Source organism: Stylophora pistillata, chromosome 1 (genome assembly GCF_964205215.1).
Source record: "Stylophora pistillata chromosome 1, jaStyPist1.2, whole genome shotgun sequence".
NCBI lineage: Eukaryota > Metazoa > Cnidaria > Anthozoa > Scleractinia > Pocilloporidae > Stylophora > Stylophora pistillata.
This window is the reverse complement of record NC_142519.1, coordinates 28785136-28812380: the sequence shown is the minus strand read 5'-3', so window position 1 is coordinate 28812380 and position 27245 is coordinate 28785136. Positions and strand designations below refer to the sequence as shown.

The 27245-nt window shown below is 39.9% G+C and overlaps 1 protein-coding gene across 2 annotated transcripts in view; it reads right to left on the bottom strand.

The window, feature by feature from the left end:
• Window positions 1-547: 547 nt before the first annotated feature.
• LOC111329034 (protein RRP5 homolog) overlaps window positions 548-27245 on the bottom strand; it is a 41438-nt gene continuing 14740 nt past the window's right edge. For both annotated transcript variants that reach the window (XM_088747604.1, XM_088747560.1), the window contains exons 18-49: window positions 26892-27089; window positions 25756-25830; window positions 25541-25636; window positions 24843-24911; window positions 23332-23497; window positions 23162-23214; window positions 22430-22511; window positions 21374-21516; window positions 20748-20858; window positions 20106-20176; window positions 19232-19330; window positions 18671-18770; window positions 18466-18548; window positions 17514-17576; window positions 16759-16882; window positions 16180-16263; window positions 15970-16072; window positions 15478-15655; window positions 14513-14572; window positions 14026-14057; window positions 13716-13827; window positions 9949-10062; window positions 8970-9184; window positions 8581-8657; window positions 7985-8032; window positions 7736-7864; window positions 6867-6935; window positions 5944-6128; window positions 4712-4880; window positions 4370-4523; window positions 3415-3580; window positions 548-859 (exon numbers count right to left, since the gene is read on the bottom strand). In XM_088747604.1, the coding sequence (XP_088603730.1) occupies window positions 694-859; window positions 3415-3580; window positions 4370-4523; window positions 4712-4880; window positions 5944-6128; window positions 6867-6935; window positions 7736-7864; window positions 7985-8032; window positions 8581-8657; window positions 8970-9184; window positions 9949-10062; window positions 13716-13827; window positions 14026-14057; window positions 14513-14572; window positions 15478-15655; window positions 15970-16072; window positions 16180-16263; window positions 16759-16882; window positions 17514-17576; window positions 18466-18548; window positions 18671-18770; window positions 19232-19330; window positions 20106-20176; window positions 20748-20858; window positions 21374-21516; window positions 22430-22511; window positions 23162-23214; window positions 23332-23497; window positions 24843-24911; window positions 25541-25636; window positions 25756-25830; window positions 26892-27089 (3594 nt within the window). In that variant the 3' untranslated portion in view covers window positions 548-693. The remainder of the gene's footprint in view (window positions 860-3414; window positions 3581-4369; window positions 4524-4711; window positions 4881-5943; window positions 6129-6866; window positions 6936-7735; window positions 7865-7984; window positions 8033-8580; window positions 8658-8969; window positions 9185-9948; window positions 10063-13715; window positions 13828-14025; window positions 14058-14512; window positions 14573-15477; window positions 15656-15969; window positions 16073-16179; window positions 16264-16758; window positions 16883-17513; window positions 17577-18465; window positions 18549-18670; window positions 18771-19231; window positions 19331-20105; window positions 20177-20747; window positions 20859-21373; window positions 21517-22429; window positions 22512-23161; window positions 23215-23331; window positions 23498-24842; window positions 24912-25540; window positions 25637-25755; window positions 25831-26891; window positions 27090-27245) is intronic.

The following is a 27245-nucleotide window of genomic DNA, read 5'->3' as shown; positions in this document are numbered from 1 at the left end:
AAAAATAGTCCACACCAAATTTTTAAACTGTTTATTTCTTCCGCATTAGTAAGGCATTTTGAATTTTCAAGCCAGAATAACTAAGTTGTGAGAAAAGAAAACAAAGAGATATACCAAAAACGAGAATTGGCAGAGACATCACTTTGCACCAATTAACATCAAAGATAAAAAGCTGCGAAACTTAAGCAAGAAGTTTTACCAAAACAAAAACCCTCTCACAGAACTTTCAACTCCTTCCTTTTTCAAGAGCAAAATTTTCCTATGCAACGCCCTCGCTCTTTGCGTTCATAAGATTAAAAATATTAAATTCAATACAATGGAGAGTTCAAGGGCCAAGGTTCGAGTGCATACAATTTAGTCTCACAAGTAAACCTTCTGCGTTGAGAAAATTAATAAAAAAAAAAAAGTTTTTCCGCGTGGTTTGAGTTGTTCTCCATAGCTTTTCTTTCTAATCGAATAAATCCCTATCAAAAGAGTTCTTTTGTTGTGTTGTCAGACAACAGTGAAAAAAGACGAGATTGTCGTTACAAAATATTTCTCCAGAAAATGTTATGTCAGTTGGGAACATCTCTGATTTCAATCGCGGGCTCTAGCGACTCCAAAGACTCCTTTCAATTCGCCCAGACTGCTGTTTGTGCCATCAAGCCAGAACCTCAAAGCAACCTTTAGAATTTCGCGGACTAAACAGTATCTTTAACTCAGGGCCGCCTTCGATTCAACATACGCCATTGCTTGAGTCTTGACATTTTCTATGCTGAATGCGTCGCCGTACTTCCGCTCAAAGTCCAGATACCGTTTGAAGAAGAGCTTCATCTTTTTAGAGGACATATTGATGTGGATAACTCTTTCGAATATTTGCCTTGAACAATAAAAACAAATAAATAAATACCACGTCATAAAAGAAAACATGCGGTTACTCAGTTTTAAAAATCGGTGTAACCGTCATTCAAGAGCGTACATTTAACAAATGGTAAACACCACAGCGCACACTATTGAGCTATGGATGCACGCGGGAGGTTACTAAGCAGGAAAGAAGCATAAGAGTCGCGGGAAGCGAGAGCCGAGAGCGACTCTAGCTTTAAGTGCATCCATAACTCAATAGTGTACACTGTACCGTTTACCATTTGTTTTATAACATAACATTGATACATTGTAGCAAAAGAGTTTTCTTTTATTTAACAAATCTCACGTGACCAGAAAAGACAAGCGCGTGGGGAAAACTAGTCTTGGCATTTGCTCACGTCAGCAGCGTACACCAATGGGCAAATGGTGGACGCTGAATTGACCAATCAGGGCGCACGCTTTACTGTGGTTATGTTATAAAAGAGTGTACTAACCTTCCCCAAAATAGTGAAAGAAATTGAATATATCACAAACGATCCAGCCCGAGAGAAGGGAGTCTCCCAAGCTTATCACCTCCTTGCTGACGAAGCTCCCCCCGGTTTCATTATTGCGAATTCATTAAAGGGTATTAGTATAATTTCAGAGCAGAGCAAAGAGTTTCCAGCAATCTGATTGGTCGAGCGGTCCCTTATATGACGCTATATAAACCGCTCCATGCGGTTTATATAAAATGTTAAAATAAAATGTTAATAAATGTTACTAAAATGCCATGATTTTAGAAATTTCTCTGTTTTTCAGCTCTGAAATTATACTAAAACAATTATTCGCCTTAGGTTCGGTGAATATTGTCGAATAATCCCCTCGACTTCATCTCGGGGATTATTCGACGATATTCACCTCGCCTTCGGCGAATAATTATTAACTGCAACTACTAATACCCATTTATTCTCCTGGCCCTGGTTGTTCTAAGGGCGGATAACGCTAACTAACGGGTAAATCGCTATACAGCGGAGAACAGTCAAAAAAACGCACTGCACTATCCACCGGATATAGGTTTATCCTTCAAACAACCGGTGCCTGGTCGGAGAGGGGCTCTATGAGAGTAAATGCCTTTCTCCCGAATAAACTCCGCCGTTTCTCTGAAGTCGTGGTAATTACCGGTCCCATAAAGCGGGTTTTAAATAACTATGTCGACACCTATGAGGGAGATATTACTAAGTAAAATAGTCTTGAATTTCAAACAATATGGAAATCAAAAACGAAAAAGAAGTAATATAAGGATAAGAGTAACGAGCCACACTACTTATCCTTAGATTTAGATCATTTCAAAATATGGCTTCAAATCTAGTGAAGTTACCGTAAATTTCAAGAAACGGGCCGCCCTAGGCTTGCGTATCTCCTACAACAGATCAATTTTTGAGTGTCGAAATAAATCTTGCTTTTACTTTCATTCCATGATTGGTCAAGAAAATTCACGCCACTTTCTCAACCAATGAGATTCAAAACTAAATCCAATCACGACTTGATCACTCTCATTTTCCCGCGCTTCAGGCATGTTTCCACGTTTTTTTCTTTTAGTTCTCATTGATTCGTTGCGATACCTCCTTTCTGATTAGTTGTTGAGATTACTTCGTATTTTTCCTCTCGAGACCCTATCGAAATACGCTCCTATACATACGAACAGCGTCCAACAATATCACATGAAAATTTTACGCCAGCGCAACAATTATGAGGAGAGAAAGGACAAACTGAAAATGTTCATTGTTGCGCGAGGGAAATTATCAGAACTTTGAAAAAACGCAAATGAAATTACTTCCTAATTTCATGAGAAAACCATTTGATTGCCTTTTAATATCGTGGGTGACAAATTACGTTCACAACCGTAATTATTTTTACTGGTTTATTCTATCAAAAACCGAGCATACATTAAAGCATACATTATTGTTAAAGTTCGTAGTTTTTTGAGTTTCTTCACAAAATATACCTTTCGAATTCGTGCCTGTTAATAATTTTCGGCCGCTTCTTTTAATTTCGTAACTTCTTCAAGGGTCACCGTCTTAAATCTCGACGCCATCTTGGCTCTGATCGAGATACAAGAGATGTTACCATGGCAATTTTTTAATTTCACGTGTGAAATTAAAAATTAACGCTGAAATTTCGCGCCAAAATTAAGGAGTAATTTGTCACCTATGATATTACTGTGATAATTATCTGGGTACAAATAACAATTTCATATGTGGTTAACCCTTTTAACTCCCATGAGTGACCAAAAGATAATTTCTCCTTACAACATCGATACAATATCAAGCAAACAAGTGATGAGAATAAGGGAAAAAAATATCAGTTAGGGGGATTATTAGTTGATCAAATGATAAATTCTCGGAACTAACATCAGAAGAATTGTCTAGAAGACGGTAAGGGGAATTACCGCTAATCTTAAGAGTAAAAGAAATGAACGAGGCGTGCTTTTCATCTAAAGCCGCAATTCCAATATTGTCCCAGAGTACGCGCTGCAGCACAACTACAAATTCGTCAATCATAACATATAAGAAATGACGTTCTCTTTCTTACCTAACAGGTTCAACGTCTCCTTGTTTGATCATCATGTCCAGATACACGGACCACAAGTCGCTCCTTTTTGGATAGTTGGTCAAAATGCTCTCGAACATTGTCTGCCCTCGCTGTGGTTCGCCATATTTGAATTCGTGCAGGGCGAATTGGACTATAGTTTCTATATCTGTAGTGAACAGAGGTAGGAAAGAGAAACAGTGAAAAAACCTTACGGTAACAAAAAACATCTGCCGAGTGGTAAATCCGTCAAAACTTTTAATAGCTTTAGGGGCAACAGTAGTCGCCGAAACGTCCAGAACAATACATTTTTAGCCAGTGTCAACTTTTCAATTCTTTTTACCAAACTTTTCAATAGCTTCCAATATTTCTATTTAATAATCTCTGGGTGTTCTTGCGCCTTTGGGTGACCGATCTACAAGGTACCGGGGTTCCTTTCTGGTCCAAAAGTCAAGATGTTGCAACATAATCCGTATTTTGCCAATAAATGACAGATTTAATTCAAAGTACCATAGATATTCCGATTCACACAAGCCTAAGATATTTAGAACCTTATCAAAGTCAAACCTCACTACAACGGCCACCTAAAGTAAAGAGAAAAGTTTCCATTGTAGAGGGCCGGCCGTTAGAGGGAGGTTCAAGACACGTGAATTTTTCAAAGGTTAGCTAATTTCTTTTCTTTTAAAAAGGAATTCATCGTAAATGCTTCAACAAACTGCTCTGTTTCCTCTTCGGAGTTTTTTTTTCTCCCTGTCTTCGTATATTTTTTTAACAGTCTCCTTCGTCTTGAAGGTAGTTTCGCACTTCCAAAAATGACTCAAAACATTGCATAACTCCTTTGGGTATAAAGCTAACTCATCCTATGACGAAAAAATGCAACATCCTTCCTTCCTTCCCGCTAACAAAACCAAACTATATTTAAACCAAAACATCTTAAAATCAAAATTGACGGACTTACGTTTTCTCTTCGGCAGACTTTTAAGACTTCTTTGCAACAATTTCCTGCCTAAGTCAAGCTTTCCCTGCTTCATGTAAAACAGACTGAAGCCGACCCACACCTTTTTACTTTGACTGAACCGCTTTGCCATCGTATGGTATAACTGCTCGGCCAACTGAAAGAAGGAGTCATTGGGACTGTTAATAAAAATGCGACACTGAGATCCAACCGTGTTTAGTGCTACTATGAAATGTATTTTTAACGATTACTGCTTGCTAAAAACTGCAGTTGTTTTGTTGCTGTTGTTTTTATCATTCATTATTATGACCATATACTGTTCTCGCATCTCTTTCCAACTCTCACCTCAGTTTTATCCGTTCTTGAGTAGATACCAGTAAGTTGAAAGAACACTTTCTTAGGCTCATTTTGTTGTAGGGCTCGCTCAAACACCCTTACTAAGGACTCCTGCGTGCCGTAGAGGTTTTCTAAGTTCATTAGGGCCACCCAAACGTTAAGCTTCTCTTGCTCTTCCCTAAAAGTGAAACAGACGAAAGCGAAATTTAGACTGACCCACAAGTCCTTTAGCCTTGGGCCATTTTTGCGCCGTACAAAATTACGCTCAGTTCCTTGTAGACTACAAAAATATTAGTCAGGTAAGATAGTGGAACACAAAAAGGCAAAACACACCAGGAGGGTACAGAGATAGCTGAGGATGCAGAAGATAAACAGGATTAAAGACAAGATAACATTCTCCAGCTGATACCTTAGTTTATTCTTACTTATGATGCACGATCCTCGCAGTAGAGAGCGCTATTTATGCAATAGCGAAAATCAGACCTGAAAAAAAAAACCAGGCCTGTACGGGATTCGAACCACTGAACTCTGCGATACTAGTGCAGCGCTCTACCAATTGAGCTAACAAGCCAACTGGGAGCAGGCCGTTAAGTTGATTCGTAATAAACCCGTGATGATAAATCAGATACTAACAAGCCAATTGAGCTAACAAGGCTTGTTAGCTCAATTGGTAGAGCGCTGCACTAGTATCGCAGAGGTCAGTGGTTCGAATCCCGTACAGGCCTGGTTTTCTTCAGGTCTGATTTTCGCTATTGCATAAATAGCGCTCTCTACTGCGAGGATCGTGCATCATACGTATCTAATACCGCAGTTCAAAATATATGAACTTCATATATTCATTGTATTAGTTTATTCTGCTAGAGTTTTTAATAAAATAACTACTGAAATGACAAAGCCGCACGCTTGTAGTATATTGTTACGTACGAAGTGGCCTCAACTATAAGCCTGGTGGTTTCTAGACCTCACTGAACTATAGATAAATTGTTAATAAAATAGGGGAAAAAAGGCAAATAAAGATTGATGATGATGATGATGTGGTGATGATTCTCATCACCTTTTAGCAGGATAGTCTACCGATATCGTGAAAACAATTTACATGTTAATCTCTTCCGGGAATCAAATGGGTACGTGTCTGTACCGAACGTAAGAAAGAGAGAGATTTACAGCTTCTAGTGACTAAAAAGCCACACATTCATTTTTTTGCTTACATTATGCAGTGCTGTATGGTATAGATGTATTACCTGAATGATATAGTTTTCAGTGCTCTTTCGGCCACCGTTCGTGCCTTGTCGATGTCTGTGGTATGAAGGTGATACGCCATGTACTGCAGCCACACTACTGAGTTATTGGGTGATGATAAAACGGCGCGATCGAAGTCCTCGGCAGTCTCTGGCAAGCGATCCTGATCTAAAAGCGATTGTTCTGTCTGCCGAAAATTAGAGAAAGAGTGAGAGATTTTATAAGATATACTGCATAGGAAAGTGTAATTTAGATTGAGTGAAAAATAACCGCCCCACAGTCAGATTGCTCCCGCTTAGATCGTTCAAACGAAAGTCAGATCACTCTATAAAAATGTTAACAAGACACAGACAGCTGGATTTAGAGGTCACTTTTGTTTGGAGCGAACTAACTTCTCTTTAGAGCGATCTAAACTTTTCGATGGAGCAATCTGACTTTCGTAAAAATGATTTAACAATGGACGATCAAACTATAGGGCGAAAGTAACCGTATACTAAAACCAAAGTTACCATCACAACTTGCACCCAACGAAAAGTTCAACACGACAACGACGTCATAAGGGGTCAACGTAAAGGTTCACATGTGCACGACCACTCGAAAACTAATCCAGCTCATCTACATTACAAATGCATATACTAGCGAAGACCAACAAGTCTGAAGATCATTATGCCCTGGTCAATTCATTTTAGTTCTGAGCTTGACTTGAGACCTCTCAAACCCCGTATCAAGTGTAAGTCTCCCTGATGGACTCGACAATCCATAAGAACTATTTCATAAAGCTAAGTGAAGACTGAGGTGGCCTTCGATTTCAGAGTTTAGCCTGTACTGGTGAGTACTTGGAAATGAAACTTTGCTCTACTCACAGCCTTCTTACATTCCATTACAAAAAGGACTCATTCGCAATTTGCTAGAGAAACAGGATTACCTTGTATAAAAACTCCTCTTCGGCTTTCTTTGCTGCTCTCTTCTGTCTTTTACTCTTCTTACGAGCAACCTGTAGGCGCGAAAATATCGAAAACATTACCTCACTGATGAGATAAGTCTGATCACAGGCGAAATTATGTGCTGTTCGTGAACTTTTGACCATAAGCTTTTCCAGTCACAAACGATACAGATATGCAACGAATGAACTGTCCAGAAGAGGAATTTATTTCACCTTACTTACGCTCGATGTACCCCTACTTGAATTGTGAAAATAAAACCCTCTTACACTAAAGCCATTTTTGTCCCACGTTAGAGTGATTGTAATCGTTGTGCACTCCAGACCGTTTCGAGGTTGGAGCACTTTGAATGCCCTTTCAGTAGGTAATACAGGGAACAGTCATAGGACGACAATAACCATACACAGCTTCCCTCTACATAGTATGACAGTCAAGATAGGTCACTTACAACCACATTTTATGATACTCTGTCGTGTACACGTTCCGTCTATGCGCAATTATGTAGGACTTAGAGTTATTGTACAAACAGTAAAACGAGGATTGTGTGTGAGTCATAATCCCGATACTGGTAAAGTGAGATTACTAGCTAAGGCAAAAGAGAAGAGGGCATCTGATGAAACAACCATTAGAACTAAACTATATTTTAGCTATCGTTAGCATCACTGTCTTAGCAGACAAATAAACTGGGTGTGGAAATCACAATTTTTCATGAAGTTGACGCATAAAAGTACGCTTCGTGATGCGAAAAAAACACAGTGGAAGAATCTGGCTTACTTGGGTCAATAACTAACCAAAACCTCTATATCTTGAAGATAATTGTAGCATTATAATGAATGACCTTCACTCCACACACCTGTCCACTGGCTTCAGTTTCACTCTCACTGCTTTCATCGTCATCGTCATTGTCATTATTCTCATGTTGTCTCTTTTGTGTCCTTCCTCCATAATTCCCGTCCTCGTTCCAGTCAAATCCACTCGAAATCTGCAATAGGAACAAATATTTCAATAAAAAAAACACCCAATCTGCGACTAGGATGGGTTGCAGAGCAGTTAAGGAATATCACAGATACAAATTTAAGGAGAGATAAAGAAAAACGAATACCTCCAATCTAGGTGCTCCATTTGGTTTGTGGGAACTTGCATCGTCAGCCTTAAATATCAAAATAAAGGGAAACGTTTTGATTATGAAATATCGTTCCAAAAAGAATACAGTAAACCCAAAGGTCAAACGTTGGGCATGCGCAAAGACATCAAATCTGGCCGGCCACGTGCCAATTTCCCGCGCAAATTTTTTAATAAAAACATAGGAGACAAACGCTGTCTCGCAAAATAAGCGAAAGAAAATTGAAACGTTCGGAGAAACCTGTGAAAGTAAACAAAAGCTGGGAAAAGGAAAACTCCAGACTTTTCGAACTCCAAGCTTATTCAAGTACGGGTAAACTACCGATTTAGCATTCTGTTTTGAGCTTTACCAAATGTTAAGTGTTAAATGCTTTTAACACACTGTGCGTTACTGGCTCGTGTGGTTGTTTGTAACTCGTGTGGAAACACTCCACTTAGTTATCCCAACCTTCATGCATGCACAGACGTTACCCCTAAATTCATGTAAAAAGCCACCTAAAGCCTGTGGTGACTGAACAGAAGATGAGAAACTCTGCTTCAACTGCGTCAAAGCTTATAACCCGTTAACTGTCTAACCTCTTCATCTGAAGTGTTTCCAGATGTCTCGCCTTCTTCTTCGCTCTCACTTTCAGGGCTGTCCTCGTGATCGGAATCTGTGAGATGCGAATCATATAGTAATAACGCGCATTTCGATCGCCGGAGTGGAGTAACATCAAAACCGTTGATGTTCCCCTCATAATAGGCTCTCCTCTCTAATAAGGGGTTCTTTTCTCTGACAAGAAGCCCTTGCCTCTAAAAAATGGCCCTTGTCTTTACTTATAGACCCAACTCTCTAGTATGCCATTCGTCTGGAGGCCAGACGTCCTCTACAAAAACATCTTGGGATTCATAAGAGTGTTTGTGCTATGTATCATAACAGTCCCTCACTAAATGACTCGGATTTGACATTACCCGCCTTTTTTTACCTTCTTTGAGTTTCTTTAATACAAATTCTGCTTCATCATCTGATCCGTCCTTTGTTTTACTCTCCTTCTCCTTCTTTCTCTTCCTTTTCCGTTCTTTCTTTTCTTTGTCTCGTTTCTCTTTTTCATCCAAACGCTTTGGTTTTGGAGCTGGATCGGGTCCACCGACATCTGTCCCTTTTAAGGACAACTCCAGGTGTCCTTTAATCGGGTCAACACTAAGAGTAAATCATAGTTTATATTAAAATCAGTTTTTCATCCTCACGCAAACAAAAACCTTATTTTCTCAACAAACGTTTTGCATTCAGCTTCGGAAATGCTTTTCTTTTTTAATACATATGTTAGTTTCTTAATTGATACTATCCCACCATGCACTGCAAAGTAAACACTTTGTAAGAGGCTTACGATTCGGAGACGCACTCTGTTCAAGATGCATCCCTTATTCAACAGTTTAACCATTACGTTTGACTTGCATTGAATTTTTCCTTCTAGCCCCTTCACACCCTAACATCAGTATGCATATTCTCCATACTGTTCTCTATACATATCCTAAAGTGCTGACAAGGAGAATTTGTTAAGCAAACAAGAGCCTCTTTGGTTATTGATTATTTCCTTTATTTTCCTGACCTTGATGTTTAACTCAGGGTGATGTTGTAAGGAGAAATTAGATGCTACGGTTTAGTAACATCACTGAATCAGAAACTAAGTTCACGAGAATAAAGGAAATGATAGCTATCTCAGTTACGAAGCTCTTGACTGTTAAACAAATTCTCATCGTCAGTGCCAAAGGAAACGTAAAGAGAACAGTGTGGAGAAAATGGATATTGATGAGATGGTGTAAAGGGTTAAACTCAGGACCCCAAAAGTCATACCTTGCTTGGCGACCCGAACCTCTTGAGGCAAATTAAGCGATAGCCGCCCTCAAATGGTTTTACAGCGTGAAACTGTATCACCACACGTCCCTAACTTTGAAACCAATTACCTTAAAACTTTCCCTTTGACCAACTTTCCTTTAGGGAACAGAGGTTTCCAGTTCTTCACATAATATTGGGATAAATTCTTTATTTGTACCCTGCCAACAATGTGATGGGCCAGACTGCAAGAGAAATTGAATGACCGGTTACGCTCTCCTTCTCAGAATTCTCTCTTGATTGATTGTTAAGCTAGTATCTCGCGCACTATTAGAATTCTCTCTTGATCGATCGCTACGCTAGTATCTCGCGTACTTTTAGGATTCTCTTTCGATCCATTATTACGCTAGTATCTCGCGCACTATCAGAGTTCTCTCTTGATCGATTGGTACGCTAGTATCTCGCGCACTATTAGAATTCTCTTTTGATCGATTGTTATGCTAGTATCTCGCTCACTATCAGAATTCTCTTTTGATCGATTGTTACTGTCGCGGAATTTTGTTCCGCTCGCTGGTTTAACTGAGGACTGTATCTATCACACTTTCTACGTTCTATTTTAACACGGAGTTTATTCTTCTACCTCTCAAGGGTTCTACTATCGATCTGATTACAGTGTACGTGTACTTCGGTTTTTTGCTGTCTAACACAATACAGTACTATAATCTATCACATGCACAGCTTACAGTAATATAACTATCGTACGATATATCAAGCCTAATTCACATGATCCCTTCCTTATTTGGTTCAATTAGCGCATGCAAAGTACATCCGCTGATAAACTGTGCACTAAGTTCAATTTACTGAGAATTGATGCAATCTATCACGTAATCATTTAACTAATTCCTGTTACAATTAATATTTGACTTATTCTTAATGAGCAACTAACTTATTCCCCGACAGTTACGCTAGTATCTCGCTCACTATCAGAATTCTCTCTTGATCGATTGTTACGCTAGTATCTCGCTCACTATCAGATTTCTCTCTTGATCGATTGTTACGCTAGAATCTCACGTACTATTAAAATACTCTCTTGATCAATTGTTACGTTAGTATCTCGCACACTATTAGAATTCTCTATTGATGGATCGTTACGCTAGTATCTCGCACACTATTACAATTCTCTATTGATGGATCGTTACGCTAGTATCTCGCGCGCTATCAGAATTCTCTCTTGATAGATTGTTACGCTAGAATCTCGCGTACTATTAAAATACTCTCTTGGTCAATTGTTACGTTAGTATCTCGCGCGCTATCAGAAGTCTCTCTTGATAGATTGTTACGCTAGAATCTCGCGTACTATTAAAATACTCTCTTGATCAATTGTTACGTTAGTATCTCGCTCACTATCAGAATTCTCTCTTCATCAATTGTTACGCTAGAATCCCGCGTACTATTAGAATTCTCTCTTGATCAATTGTTACGTTAGTATCTCACGCACTATTAGAATTCTCTTTTGATCGATTGTTACGCTAGTATCTCACGCACTATCAGAATTCTCTCTTGATCGATTGTTACGCTAGTATCTCGCGCACTATCAGAATTCTCTCTTGATCGATTGTTACGCTAGTATCTCACGCACTATCAGAATTCTCTCTTGATCGATTGTTACGCTTGTATCTCGCGCACTATTAGAATTCTCTCTTGATCGATTGTTACGCTAGTATCTCACGCACTATCAGACTTCTCTCTTGATCGATTGTTACGCTAGTATCTCGCGCACTATCAGAATTCTCTCTTGATCGATTGTTACGCTAGTATCTCGCGCACTATCAGAATTCTCTCTTGATCGATTGTTACGTTAGTATCTCGCTCACTATCAGAATTCTCTTTTGATCGATTGTTACGCTAGTATCTCGCGCACTATTAGAATTCTGTTTTGATCGATTGTTACGCTAGTATCTCGCGCACTATCAGAATTATCTCTTGATCGATTGTTACGTTAGTATCTCGCTCACTATCAGAATTCTCTCTTGATCGATTGTTACGCTAGTATCTCGCTCACTATCAGAATTCTCTTTTGATAGATTGTTACGCTTGTATCTCGCGCACTATCAGAATTATCTCTTGATCGATTGTTACGTTAGTATCTCGCTCACTATCAGAATTCTCTCTTGATCGATTGTTACGCTAGTATCTCGCTCACTATCAGAATTCTCTTTTGATCGATTGTTACGCTTGTATCTCGCGCACTATCAGAATTCTCTCTTGATCGATTGTTACGCTAGTATCTCGCGCACTATCAGAATTCTCTCTTGATCGATTGTTACGCTTGTATCTCGCGCACTATTAGAATTCTCTCTTGATCGATTGTTATGCTAGTATCTCGCTCACTATCAGAATTCTCTCTTGATCGATTGTTACGCTAGTATCTCGCGCACTATCAGAATTCTCTCTTGATCGATTGTTACGCTAGTATCTCGCGCACTATCAGAATTCTCTCTTGATCGATTGTTACGCTTGTATCTCGCGCACTATTAGAATTCTCTCTTGATCGATTGTTACGCTAGTATCTCGCTCACTATCAGAATTCTCTCTTGATCGATTGTTACGCTAGTATCTCGCGCACTATCAGAATTCTCTCTTGATCGATTGTTACGTTAGTATCTCGCGCACTATCAGAATTCTCTCTTGATCGATTGTTACGCTAGTATCTCGCTCACTATCAGAATTCTCTTTTGATCGATTGTTACGCTAGTATCTCGCGCACTATTAGAATTCTCTCTTGATCGATTGTTACGCTAGTATCTCGCTCACTATCAGAATTCTCTTTTGATCGATTGTTACGCTAGTATCTCGCGCACTATCAGAATTCTCTCTTGATCGATTGTTACGCTTGTATCTCGCGCACTATCAGAATTCTGTCTTGATCGATTGTTACGCTTGTATCTCGCGCACTATTAGAATTCTCTCTTGATCGATTGTTACGCTAGTATCTCGCGCACTATCAGAATTCTCTCTTGATCGATTGTTACGCTTGTATTTCGCGCACTATTAGAATTCTCTACTGATGGATTGTTACGCTAGTATCTCGCGTGTTATTAAAATTCTTTCGAGATCGATTGTTACGCTAGTATCTTGGGCACCATTAGAATTCTCTATTGATCGATTTTACGCTAGTATCTCGCGCACTATTAAAATTCTCTCTTGCGTTTTGACCGAGTTAGGTCGGGCCAGACGGGGAAACTAGTTGGCTCTCGCTCATGCCGCACGGACCGTGCGGCCCTCCCACTCAGTCAATAAATACATAATATCGATCCCGGTTTAGAAAGTGACATTAGTATCTTGCGTAGTTAGAATTCTCTTCTGATCGATTGTTTCGCTAGTATCTCGCACACTGAAAGGATTCTCCTTTGATGGATTGTTTGGTTAGTAAGAGATACTTTCGTACGTATCTCGTGCACTATTAGAATTCTCTTCTGATCGACTGTTCAGTTAGTAGCGAGCGCACTGTTTTCATTCCCTATTGATCGATTGTTTCGTTTGTATCTCGCACACTATAGACCACTTTCATAAATGGCTGCCGTATAAATATTCTTTTGTTTAAATTTAAGTTAGCCCTTCTGGCCTCGCTTGAGATAATGATTTTCTTTTGAAATTTGTACTGGAGAACAAGGCCAGTAGGGCTAATTTAAATTTAAACAAAAGAATATTAATCTGGCTGCCATTTATGAAAGTGGAATTCGTTTTTTAATCGATTATTAATTTCATACACTTTTAGAATTAGTATCTCGCACGCTGCAAAGATTCTCTTTTGCATTCGGTCCGCACGTCACGACCTTGCGCCCAATATTTCCTCGTTCGGCCCTTCCACTCAGCCAATCAGTGGATGATATGTTACCTGACAAAGACACCAACATCAGAACAACTCTTGACAAAGCCCCGGATGATGTCCCCTTCCTTAAGGTCACTTATGCTTTTGATCTCGCGATCCTCCTCGTTAACACTTGTAACTGTTAAGAGAACCCGAAAAAACAAATCAGATGAAATAAGCCGTATATTACAGTCTTGTTTACCAACGAACGATAATTTCGGACATAGCAATTCAGAACTAAAAATAAAGCTCTGGAAATACCTTTGATAATGTATCATTGAAATTCCTCCGACAAATAACGAAAATAAAAGTAAACAAACAGAAAGAATGCAGTTACCTCCCTCGTTTTTTGTTGCCACTGCTTGTGTCCTAACACCGGATAAGATAAGAAAAAATAACACAAATATTTAGTTAAGAGGTCCAGTCGACCCAACTGTTTTAACTCTTTTACTTCCGGGGTAACCAATAAGTGAGTTTTCCCTACAATATCAATACACTAATGAGTAGAAATGTTAGGAGAAGAAAGGGAAAATATCCACCAAGGGAATTCGTTTGATTGAAAACCAGATTCATAGAGTTGAAGTTGTACGGAGTTATATATATGAGTTGTTTCTCGAGACCAGTTTCCAGTTATCAGGGTGAATCAAGCTCTCCTCCTTCAAGGACCTTTTTCAGTTGTACTGCTGGATTCCAAACCATTTCATTAGACCGCAGTCGCCACTATACAACACCAAAATGTAGCCCTTGGATAATGACTATATCTAATCAGAGAAACAAATCGGTAGAATATCTTTACTTGTGACAAGAGGCGTCTTTGTTCTCACCTTGAAGGTCTGAGTGACAGATCAAATTGGTCTTTGCCTTTCGTTGACAGGACAAAACACCTATATATTGAGGCAAGTCTTGATCACAGATGAAAACCTAATAGCCCATTTCCGAATTACCCTTGGCCTCATTTTCAAACGAGTCCTGGTGCTCATCCTTTCATATGATAAGTTTTCATTCACATGCAAATTAAACTCGTTTCCACAAGAATGGTTGAGCACCAGGCCTCGTCTTGAAAAAGAGGCCAAGAGTAATTCGGAAATGGCCTTTTTAACTGCACTACAAATGGAGTCTCTTCCTGGACGTCTCCATCCTAGTTCCCTCTCCCCACCCCCCACTGAGAACAATGCCTGTCCACTTACATATAACTTGTTAACTAAAAACCTCATTGCAGTTGCTGGTATGCGGTGAGGAGGAAGGGAGGGGGAGAGGGAGGGGGAGGGGGAGAGGGAGGGGGAGGGGGAGAGGGAGGGGGAGGGGGAGAGGGAGAAGGAGGGGGAGGGAGAAGGAGGGGGAGAGGGAGGGGAGAGGGAGGGGGAGGGGGAGGGGAGAGGGAGGGGGAGGGGAAGGGGAGGGGGAAGAGGGAGGGGGGAGGGGCGACGAAGCAATTCATTTTGGCACCAACTGAAGTTAGTCTTCTCAACAAGTTTCTTAGACGAACTCAAAGCTTAATTGAAGAGGTGTTTCTAACAGGCTGTTGTATGCCTTACGAAACCTTTTAAGCCAAAAAAAAAAATCATCACAAATTGTTGAGCAAAAAGCGGACTTTTTTTTTTTAACAGAATGTAGTTCTTCATGAAAAAAATGAAGGATTGCGTACACATCCACCCAACAAAGAGTTAAAAAAACCAGTGGAAAAAGTGTCAAAAACGTAAACGTTGAGCCACCATAATTCCATCGCAAGCACATAGCTTGAAAACCACCAATTCCAAGTGTGTCATGAAAGATAAAGGCAATGACTTACCTAACAAGCTGCATGGTTTTGAAGCTTTCCAAAGGATTTTCATCATAATTGTCTTTGAGGTCTGTCAGACCGACCACACCATATTTGGACATAGGAAGCCGGACGAGGAGTCCTTGATCGGGAAAAATCTTGGTAACCTGGCCTGTTAACACTTGGGTGGCCTCAATTTTAGATTCCGCTGAAAAAGTACAATGACATAGTTTTGAAACGTTAAATTAACCCCTCTGCTAAATTTTAATGACGACTCCAAGACCAAACATTCGTATGAACTGATTTTTGGGGGCTAGCACATTTTCATCGTCTCGTTTCTTTAGTCTAACTTTGTAAAATTTGATCCATTTGACAATAAAGACACGTTCAAACATTTCTCCCTTCTCCCAAAGTACAAAAGATCGCAGAACTATTTCATGGCATTAGGATATTCCAACATATCAACCAAAGCCGGTCGCGATGGCAGATTCTCAAGACGACTCACAAGTGAAAACTTCTCACCACTGAGTGACAGATCCAGGCATTTTTTTTCTTGGTCCACGCTCAACACCACACATCTGTATCCATCTCCAGGTTTGAAATGAGTTTTAAGAGACTTTAACACCTGAAAATAAATGAAGTTGCACAATGACATTTAACAGAAGCTACGGCTGTAAACAAGAAAATCCTTCATACTTTCGGACAGTGTATTACTGAGTGACTAGCCCATACCTCTACATCAGACGAGGCGTGTAGAAGCCCAACTCTCCCGTTTACAGATGGACTCAGCATCATCCAAACGCAATAATCTGTGGCCTATTGATCAACAGTAGGTATTTAAGAACATTTATTGTAACCAATGAATACGCCATTATGGGATCAATTCACTCTCAAAACGCGTATCGTAAAACCCAAACCACAAATCACAAACAGTCTATCGGAGAAATGGAAAATGTTACAAGGAGTCTATAAGAACCCCTCCCCCCTTAAAAAACAAACAAACAAACAAACAAAAACAAGCAAAGTACTTAAAGCGCGGAAAATGCTTGGGACAAATCGCGATTGGTTTTGAATCTCATGGGTGGAAAAAGTGGCGCGATTTTTCCGGACCAATCGTGTAGCGAAGTAAAGCAAATCCAAAGTAATCCAAGATTAATTCGACTCTCTAATTGGAATTAATCTGAAACGAAGTTCTCAGAATACGAGGGTCTCACCCGCATAACTCTGTTGCATGGATTGGTAAAGAAGTAATGACTAAAGAGATACAGCAGATACAGCTAATTACACTAAGACAACTAATGCGTCGCGTACCGACTTCACAAAGCAATTTACGTCTTCCCCAACTTGGTAGTCCTCAAGTTTCTTGTCAGCTCCTCCCCCTTCATTATTTTCACTTGAAGCACTCTGCCGGTCACTACTGACTTCTGATAACTCACTTTCAAAAGTAGGGGAAACAACAACACAAAGATTGATGATGAGGCGTAAACAAAAAATAAAACTACTGCAGTTTCGTGTGGTTTGAACAATAGTCTAGCATTCTCGTTGCCAGGATCTCTCTCCTTCCCGTAAGCAGGGCAAGAGTAAGAGGAAACAAGCTCTCTCTCTCTCTCTTTTGCTCCGAGGGCGAGAGGAAAAGAAAAACTAGAAACGAATTTCAGTTGATTTGTTCTCGGTATTACCGAGTTCAACTGCATAGCTGCGCTCGGTAAACACCAACTCTTCGGCCTCCTGCCAGTTTGGATTTGTAACCTGACATGTTAATTTAGATTGTTCGTTTAATTGTTCCTAACTGACGCTAAAAAAAGACTCACTGAGAGTGGTTACAATCTGTCATACATGCACTGTAATACAGACACCTTAGTCGATGAGCGCGAAATTAAAGTTTTAATGTATTAGACACTTTCTTTCTATGGACTTACTTTTTTCCCCAAAAACGAGGTGTTCAAGTTTTTAAAACAAAGCTTGAGGCCACATTTAACAAATCGTAAAGCACCAAACAGCGTCAATAACGTTCACTTGTTCAACGACAACGAAATATTCTGTTTCAGTACCATGTGCTATGTTACCTTGGTTTCAATGTTAGCTCGGCTACAGCTTTAGTGAAGTTGGTGTGCGTTATTGGCAAGTACCTATAACAATGAAAAATATGACATAAAAATCAATAACCAGTACCACACCTACATCGAATACTTTTCAAAGAACCACGTACTGATTTTGAAAGCCACAATAATTATATTTTCAGTCAAAATTTTACCATGCACAACTTAATGCAAGTTTGTTTAATCTCTGAAACAGGCTGACTGTTTATCATAAACCACTGATGTATAGAGCAGTTTTCAATGGACAATGAGGGTGGAAAAAAAATCGGCCCTACAGTGGTTTTTACGACGGTACGCTCTGTGATTGATGAAGGAAACGCGCGCTACCTTCTCAACCAATCAGATGCTGACTCCCGACACTTTCCCAGCCAATCAAACGAAAACTTTAAAACAACCGTAACTTGGATAAAGGGTGAAAGTTTCTAAAGAAGCTGTGGTGCTGCGTCGGTGGGGGTAACAAGGTAATTTGGTTATATCAACTAAGTTGAAATTGTAAATTGGCTACCGTAAAGAGTTAAAAAGCTGACGTTTCGAGCGTTAGCCCTTCGTCAGAGCGCTCTGACGAAGGGCTAACGCTCGAAACGTCAGTTTTTTAACTCGCTACGGTGGCCTATTTACAATTTCAACGTAACTTGAATAGCCACGTTTTCCCATTAAAAGTGTTTATACAATTCGAGTTTGCGTTGGTTCTCCGTGATGTTTTCCGTCGTTCTGTTTGGCCTTGGTGATAACTTTGCCTTTGGTTTTACGACACTGGTACAGGATTAAAAAGCGCTCTATTATTCAAAATGATACCCCTTGACTGAAAGCTTTTCATCACTGCTTTAGCACCAGTCAACGCCTTCCAGATCAAAACTTAGATGTTTGACAAAGCCCAAAAAATTGACATCATATCAAAGACCATAAACTAAGAATTTACTTGTGCGTCTTCAAGTCGCGAAATCCAAGAATCTTGACTTGAATTTTATCTCCATTGTGAAAGCCCTTCAAAGGTGACTCTCCCTTTAAAGTAAACACAACGCAATGAAACCCTAACGTTAGTATACATATTCTTTAACGTCTTGTAAAGCAAGTTAAACTACATCAAAACGTCTATTGCTGAAAAAATCAAGACATTTTCTCACCTGTATAACCTTATCCCAAATTTGTGTGACGTGCACTCTTCCATGAAATTTCCCATCACACAAATTCACATTCAATTGAAGGTCCTTAACTGACTTGACCCTAGAATAAGAAAACAGTTCATTAATTGTTTAAATCGTTACCGTACTTCGGCAACGCATTGAGTAAATCGCTCAACAATGAGTCTTCCAACAGAGACGTAGGCTTTCATACATGTCTTTGCATAGACCATAAGCAGTCCTTACTTTTCAACGAAGTCCTTCGTGTGAGTTATAAAAATATTCGTAATGTGTCGCGTGAAACACGGTGCGCCTCACTCCCAAATATCTGCGCGCCGTGCAAACATCATTTTTTTTTCGATGAATTTTTTTTTTTTAATTCGCGCGACGGAATTCACCGAAAACGAGGGACTGCCTGTAGTTTAGTGTTTGTATTCCTTAGCTTACTGGCCGAGTTACCGACTCAAGAGATAAGACGTAAATGTATGCGAAAAATCGTATTTCTTAACTAAAAGACAAATTTACGTGTCTAATAAAAAAAAAAAGTAACACATTATCACTCACTGCGCTGTGGTAATAGCACCAGGCACGACATTTTCCTTTCCAATTTGTTTTTCTTGAAGCATCACCAGAGGTAGAAGATCGTTGTTCGCCTTGACTGGTCTAAGAGGAAACAAGTCAACAAACAATCAAACAATGTTAAACTTAAACTTATTTTACTTCTTCAGGTTTCACCTGACTTAAATATCGTTATTGGAAACCGGACGCTGCATCCTACACGCTGCCTGTGCGCAGCGCAAAACTTGAGGCACCTAAGAGGGGCTCGGTAAACATCACTGAGGGTTGACAACTTCACCGCTCCTGCTGCAATGCTAATGCAAGCCTGCTTGAAGGCTAGAATTTTCAAATTTTCCAAAGCTGGTGTGACACTTTTAGTACTTCTAATAACTGTAATTTCCAGCTTTTTGCGGATTTTCTGCTCCATTTGACCGGATTTCTGCGAAGATTTTTTTATATTTCCAATTCCTGAGGGTCATTCCGGATGACCCCTCAATGGTAATGCATTCGTTTACTCTCCTGGCATCGTTAAATAGATTTTCAGCCGACTCCTCCGCAAGGCACAAAGGCACATCCAACAAATAAATGCTCCACAACTGATTCAAAATAACTCGATAAACCTTACAATTAGGACGAGAAAAACTGGGATATCACGAAGAGAGTAACAAACGACGCAAAACAAAAGCCAATGGTCACGTTTAGACTCCGGATGTTCAAAAGGTGGATAACAATATTGACTAGATAAATCTACATCCAGTGGATAGAGCAGTACGTTTTGATAACACTTATCCGCTGGATAGCATTCAATCAGTCCCCTGGATAGCGTTATCTGCTCTTTACAGTAAGAAATAACTGCCGTAGAACGAGCCCTATCCCGTACCTTTGTACTAATGAAGAGTATTCTTGTCCCACAGCAAATCGTTTTGATGCATCTCTGATGTCGTTCAAATGCTACGACGCCAACAATCAAACAAAACTATGATTAAACTAAAGCCTTCTTTCAACCCCTTGACGCCTAAGAGTGATCAACATCTAATTTCTCCTCACAATATCACCTCTGGATCACACGTTTAGGTCATGAGAATAAAGGAAATGATCACCAAGTAAAGAAGATCTTGATTGCGAAGGATTAATCCGTCACGTGAATGCTAAACAACGTAACGTACATAGTTTTCACAAGGTCAGATATTTGTGATTCTTGTTTTACGACCCAAGTGAGCAGGTTTATCAAAAGCCCGTTAGTTTCATTTTCCAGAAAAGCTGTTCCTTTTCCTTTTTTCAGCCGTTTCACATTCAAGAACGAGAGAATAAAATTTTGGAAATTCAAACCACATTCAACATTTAGAAATTAAACAAAGTGGAATGGTGTTTGAGCTAAGACCCCCACAAATATTCCTCAGGTTTACAGTCTGAAATATGGCTTGGAGCCTGTAAAGTCAGCGGGACTTTCAAGAAACGGGCCTCAAGAAAATAAAGCACCAAGGACTGGTTCATGGTAGAACAACAAATAGTCTAGCCTCACCATTTTAGTAGGTGCATACGCCAGCTGGTAATTGTGTTGAGGAATCGTAACCACCATGTAGTTCTCCCTGATCAGTTGAACACAAGCATAAAAAATGCGTCCATGTTTCAGCTGCAACGACACAAAAGCCACACATCTGATCAGCAATTCTCCCTTCATGCTGCGACACATTTCCTCGAAAATTGGTCATGAGGAGTTGGCTATAGGGTGCGTTTTGACTGAGTTTTGTTAAACCAAAACCACAACAGCCAATCAGACGAAAGGAAAACATCACCGGTAGCCAATGAGAACTCGAGTAAAAACACGCAAACAGCTTCAAGCGCGGGAAAACGCTATTAAATAAGTCGCACTTGGTTGGTCGGTTGAGAGGATCATGCGACTTTTCTGGAACAATAACATGACGAAGTGAAGCAAAGCAAAAGCAATCCCCAGTACCCCTCAACACTCGATTGAAAAGTCTTCTCATATCGAGATGACAAACATCCAGTCTGTTGTCGTCAGAGGGTTACGTTAAAATACTCTGTTACAGCAAGGAGAAGTTAGAAATTTATCCCTTCTAGAATTACCTTCATAGTACTGTAAATTTATACAATTTGTTTTTACAAAGTTACCTCGTGAAAGTTTACCTTTTTTTGTGTTTTATTCTGAGTCTCCACAGCCTTTCTTTTAGCTACTAGTTGTGGATTTAATGAGACAATCACACATTTCTTATCGAAATCCCAGTCCAACACGCAGCCGCACACAACTTCGCCGGGCTCACAGCTTACTCCTTAAAAGAACAAACGAAAAAGTCAGCATGTGAGATATACTCTACAAAATCATGAAGTACATCTTTTTAAAGAATTAAAAACTTTGAGGCAAACTTAATTTTTAAGTTTGAGGGTTTTTTCTATATAGATGCTCCACAGGTATCAAAAAGAAATGTGGCACAACTGTATGAAGGAGCGAAGATACAAGCTGAAATCATTCCGTTATTCCCCAAAAGAAGACTGCTTCGTCAAACTGCCTGCTGCGTAGCAAGCGGTTTTGAGAGGCGAGCATTTTCATCCAAAATGAGGGCTGCAGAGCAGTGAATGAAGGAGGAAGACCTGCGGATAGAAAAGTCAATTTCCTACTTCCCATTTCTCTCGCAGATTTGTCAAAAAAAAAAAAACTGTCAGCTACGCAGGCTCTCTAAAGGCCTAGTTTATACGTCTCGCTATAGTCGAATTTAATTCAGACGAATTTAATTCAAGGTCCCACAAGCAATTAAATTCGACGATAGCGCGACATTTAAAACGAATTCAATTCGTCTGGTAAATTAAATTCGTCCTAAAAGTTTTATCCGTCTTGGCAAGACAGATAAAATATTGATAACGCGTCTTCAGTTTTAACTTCGCACTAGCGTCGCGTCGAATGAAATGCATACATTTTCTTAATTTATTTTGGCGAGCCCGCAGCGACCCGTGGCGAGCTTTTCGAGTGATACCTCTGACCAGATACACTGCATTTGGGAAGATAATTAAATTCGACCGTATTGATTTCGACGCATAAAACCACGCCACGGTTTATGTCGACGGAACGACGAATTTAAAGGAATTAAATTCGTCTGAATTAAATTCGACTGTAGCGCAACGTATAAACTAGGCCTAGGTGTATAAGTAAAACATGATTATAATCAGCATCAAATCTCCTAAATATACCTTTGGCAAGTTGGTGGGGAGTGAAACCCTGAACACCGTTGGCAAGCTGCAGAAGGATGCCTCGGAATTTCACAGTGAGGACCTGAACGTGGAAATTATACATATATGTTTTAACTTTACGATACATTATTTGAAGTGCCAGGTACCTGAATTTCACAGTCGAAAGTGTGAACCCCATTCACAGCTCTTTATAAACATTTCTTGATTCGGGTAGGCAAAAATGAAATTTTCAGCGATAAAAATTGCGTTTGCAAGTTTATGATACACATGCAAAACATTCAGCATCCTCGTCGGCTGGTAAGGAGGTCAATGAATCACGAAAAGTGCATAAAATTAAAAACCGGCGCAAAAATTTCGCATTGAATGTACATTAAAAGAAAAAAAATGCCATTCCAGCTGGAGAAATTTCTTTGGTCGTTGAAAAACTATTCCGTGCTTATTTGCTCTTAAACGATCACCTGTAAAAATTGATAAAGGGGGTAAGTTTCTAAAAAAAATTTTGGTGCTGCGTCAGTGGAGGTAACAAGGTAATTTCAAACCACGTTGTTTTTATCAACTAAGTTGAAATTGTAAATTGGCAACCGTAAACTGAGAGTTAAAAAGTTACGGTGGCCAATTTACAACTTCAACTTAGTTGATAAAACCAAATTACCATTACAAATTGGCTTCAAAAGTGAGCATGATGATGAAACGCTAATGAGAACAACATTATAAGTCCTTCAATTTCTTTACCTTCCCCTCGACACAAGATCCTGGACCAAGTGAAAACAGTGCCTCCATCTCCTCTATAAACAACAGAACCACAGTAGTTATGATTAGAAGTGGAAGTCGCAGTCACATTGTCGGTCAACACAAGAAGATATCAATATTTGTCTAAAAATCGCCACCTTCGCTTTACACACCTGAACTGGACGCCAATTGTTGAACGATCTTCTGTCTCTCGGAGAGATAATTTTCCAACAACTCTGCACCAGGATCAGAACTCCCTTCAATGGTCTTTTCAGGGCAACAGTCGGACATTTTCAGACTGACAAGAAATCTTTGCCTTTCTTCATCAATTTCGGTGACCTAAAATGTATTGAGAGAGCACCATGTACGTATACGTGTAAACCAGCGCAGTGTTCAATTGGGTGTCCAAAGTAACCGGGATTTCTTTGGTTTTGCCTTACTCTGCTCTGTGATTGGTCTAGAAAACTCTCGCTATCCTATGAACCAATCAGAAGAAGAACGAAAGCAATTCGTGACGTGGTCATCCACGTTTTCCCGCGCTTTTGGCAGTTGTCTGTTCTTACTTTAAGTGGACATTTCTACTTATGACCGCTTTGCCGAAAAAGCGCACATCAGCTTCGTTTCGCTACTGCAAAACTTAAGCCAAACTATAGAAAATTCAACGGCCAATGAGAACGAGGGAAAATATCACAAGGACGTAGATGAGAACTTCAAGCTGAGACAAGCAAACTGCCTGAAACGTTGGAAGACGCGAGTAACCAGGGGCCCATTTCTCCAAAAACTTGGTGGTCAGATCGGCCCCGAAAAGCCGGTTTATGTTTTCTATGTTTACATTTAATACCGAGATACTAAAAGTTTTGGAAAAAGTTCAAGGGAGCTTCAACAATTAGAACCCTGGTCGCGGATGATCTGCTTACAGGTCGCAGTTGGATTAATTTTTACATTTTATTCCTAGAAAAGAAGCCCCAGATTCTAGGACAAACCACAAGGCGAAGAGCAACAAAGCTAACGAAAGCCCAAATCCCTATCCACACTAAATGAAAACTGGGTATTCACTCCGACGAAGGGCTAACGCTCGAAACGTCAGCTTTTGTAATCGTTACGGTGGCCAATTTACCACTTCAACTTTGTTGATATATCCAAATTATTTCGTTACTCCCACCGACGCAGCCCCAAACAGTTTCTTTCGAAACTATCAGCCTTCATTAAATGAAAACTGCTCTATTCTGCTTTGAAAGACTCTTACTCAAGATCTATAGTTAAACATTTCTCTTCCTCTCGATGGAGTAAACGCTCTGGAGTCAGTAGTTGTCAATAGTAAACGCTCTGGAGTCAGTGGTTGTCAATAGTAAACGCTCTGGAGTCAGTAGTTGTCAATAGTAAACGCTCTGGAGTCAGTAGTTGTCAATAGTAAACGCTCTGGAGACAGTAGTTGTCAATAGTAAACGCTCTGGAGTCAGTAGTTGTCAATAGTAAACGCTCTGGAGTCAGTAGTTGTCAATAGTAAACGCTCTGGAGTCAGTAGTTGTCAATAGTAAACGCTCTGGAGTCAGTAGTTATCACTAGTAAATGCTCTGGAGTCAGTAGTTGTCAATTTAATGACGCTAATTGATCTTCAAAACATTTACTTAAGAATAAATAGTAAAAATTTTTATCAAAATAAGGTGATTGGTATAAAGCAAACCTTTGCCATAACAGTCTGTCCAGTCGGAAAGTAAAAAGCGGGTTCTGACACAAACTGATCAGCAAGAAACTGAAAAAAGAAAAAAAAAACAATCAAAACATTGAAATAGCAAAGATGAGAACTTCTGTTCGGTTAATAAATTAGAAGACATCTACCTTGTCTTCTGAGCAGTCTGGGGTCCATTTGGCTGTAATTAGGACACGACACTGCTCCCTTGAACAACATTTCTCCAGCCAGGTAATGGTTGGGGTATCGTCCCATTACAAAGGAAACTTGCGTATAACTGGGAAAAATGAGGGGGGAGGGGAAAGGAAAGAAGGAGGGGAGGGAGGGGAAGGAGGGGGAGGGAGGAAAAGGGGGAGGGAGGGGAAGGGGAGGGAGGGGGAGGGGATGGCTATGTGGTAATTTTCAATTTAAAACGCATAAACGTCGGTGAATCGGGCGAGAGAAAATAAAACAACGGTTTTGCTTCGACACAACAGTTTACTTTACAAACACGCTAAAATATTTGATCTCTCGTTAAGCGTCCTCAGTCTCTGCTGCGCTTTCAAGAGAGCTTTTTATTAATGAAAAGTAGGCTTGTTATGTGGTTGGTGTAAGAACTCAATTCCTGCTTACGCCTTGTCGTTCCTTATGAGTAGTGCCTCTCAGCAATGAGAGACGATTCTTGTGTCTCGAAGAAATTTAAGGATACTTACCGAGTTCGGAGCAAGCCCAAAAATTCCCCTGGAAAACTCAACGAACACTCCATAACTCATCACTTTTTTGACAAAACCAGGTAAGACCATCCCCACCTAAGATTAAAACAATGACATTAGTAAATAATACCAAATAACCGTTTTCACAACCACGTCATTTTCTACTTAATCCCTTCCTAGTTGGAGTTGATATACTGTAGAAACAATGGACTTACCTCGACGTCCTTAAAGCTGGTAAGAAGTCTGTCCTCTGATGCAGCTTTCACAAGAGATGGTTTCAAAGAAACATTCTTCGTTAACGTGCGGTTAAGGAAAGTAATCATAAAATTGACTTAGGCGCACTTAGAATTGATAACATGCACCAAGTATCATCATACACAGTAGATTTAGATTATTACATGACTGATTGACTGCCTGATTTCTTTATTTATACAGGATGGAGTATTCAGCAGAGCTGGTGGGGTCGTGTATTTAGAAACCCACCCATCCCACCCCGAGGGAGGACATCTATCACACAGTAATCTCGTGTGTGGGAAATTAACGTCTCCTACCCCTAACCCTGCAGGAGACAGGACCTCCATTTATTCGTCCCTATCCGAAAGACTAGAACATCTAACCATTTCTTGATGTTATAGAAAGGTAGCATATTCTTCTCACTTATTTTAATTGACCTTGAGTGTTGGTCCGGCCGGGGCTCGAACCCTCGACCTCCCGCACAACAGTCCAGCGCTCTATCCACTGAGCTAACCGGGAGGCGGTTCAACATCACATCTACTAGAGTTGAGAGATTCACATAACGCAGTGTAATAGCTGCAAGCAAATGTATTACGTTTTAAATCTAAGGAACAGTAATGCGGGTCAACCACTACAATGGTTATCGCGCTCTTAAACTCAAGAACTCCTTTTTGCGCAACTCCTTATCACCAGGAGATTAAAAAAAAGGTGCGAGATTATTTTAGGTCACTAGTGTGCGACCAGGCTGAGATTGTAAAGGGCAGCGTCAAAAGTTCGAAAAGTTGACTCTTTCACTCCCAATACCTCAATGAAAAGTCTCCATACTGTGTTTTCTGTCTGAGAATTTGGTGTTGCATCAAATGATGATCCTCTAGTTCATATGTTTCGCTATCACTTGGCTCCTGGACTTGGTCATTTCTGGGGTTTGAAGGGTTAACTTTATCTTTGGAATCTTAATAATCAGTATTGGGATTTCACTATACTCTAACATGGCGTGGATCAAAATTAAAAGGTTTTTGGGGGCATTTTTCTCCTTAAACGTACTAAACTTACAACAAGCAAACCTGTTTCATGTGAAATGTTAAGGTACATTTTAAAGTTTTATGAGTTAGGATACAATTTCCTGCCTCTTGTTAATGCCATAATAAACAACGTTGGTCAATCTTGTGGAGGGTTTGTAGACAGACAATAGAGCCTTACAGTTGCTAACATGATCTGATAAATGTGAAACTGGAAGAAATGCTGGTGCACCACTAGGAAGAAGAGCAACATCCAGTCCTTCCTCACTACTATTCACTACATCGGCTTCTAACAACTGTACAAGGGTCAAACAAGAGAATATTCTACAGATTAGGACAATAGATCTTGTTAATAATTCTCAGTTCTGTCTTTCATATAATTATTACATTGTAAGTTTGGAGAATTTGGTATTGGATCAACTAATAATCCCCCGATTCATATTTTTCTTGAT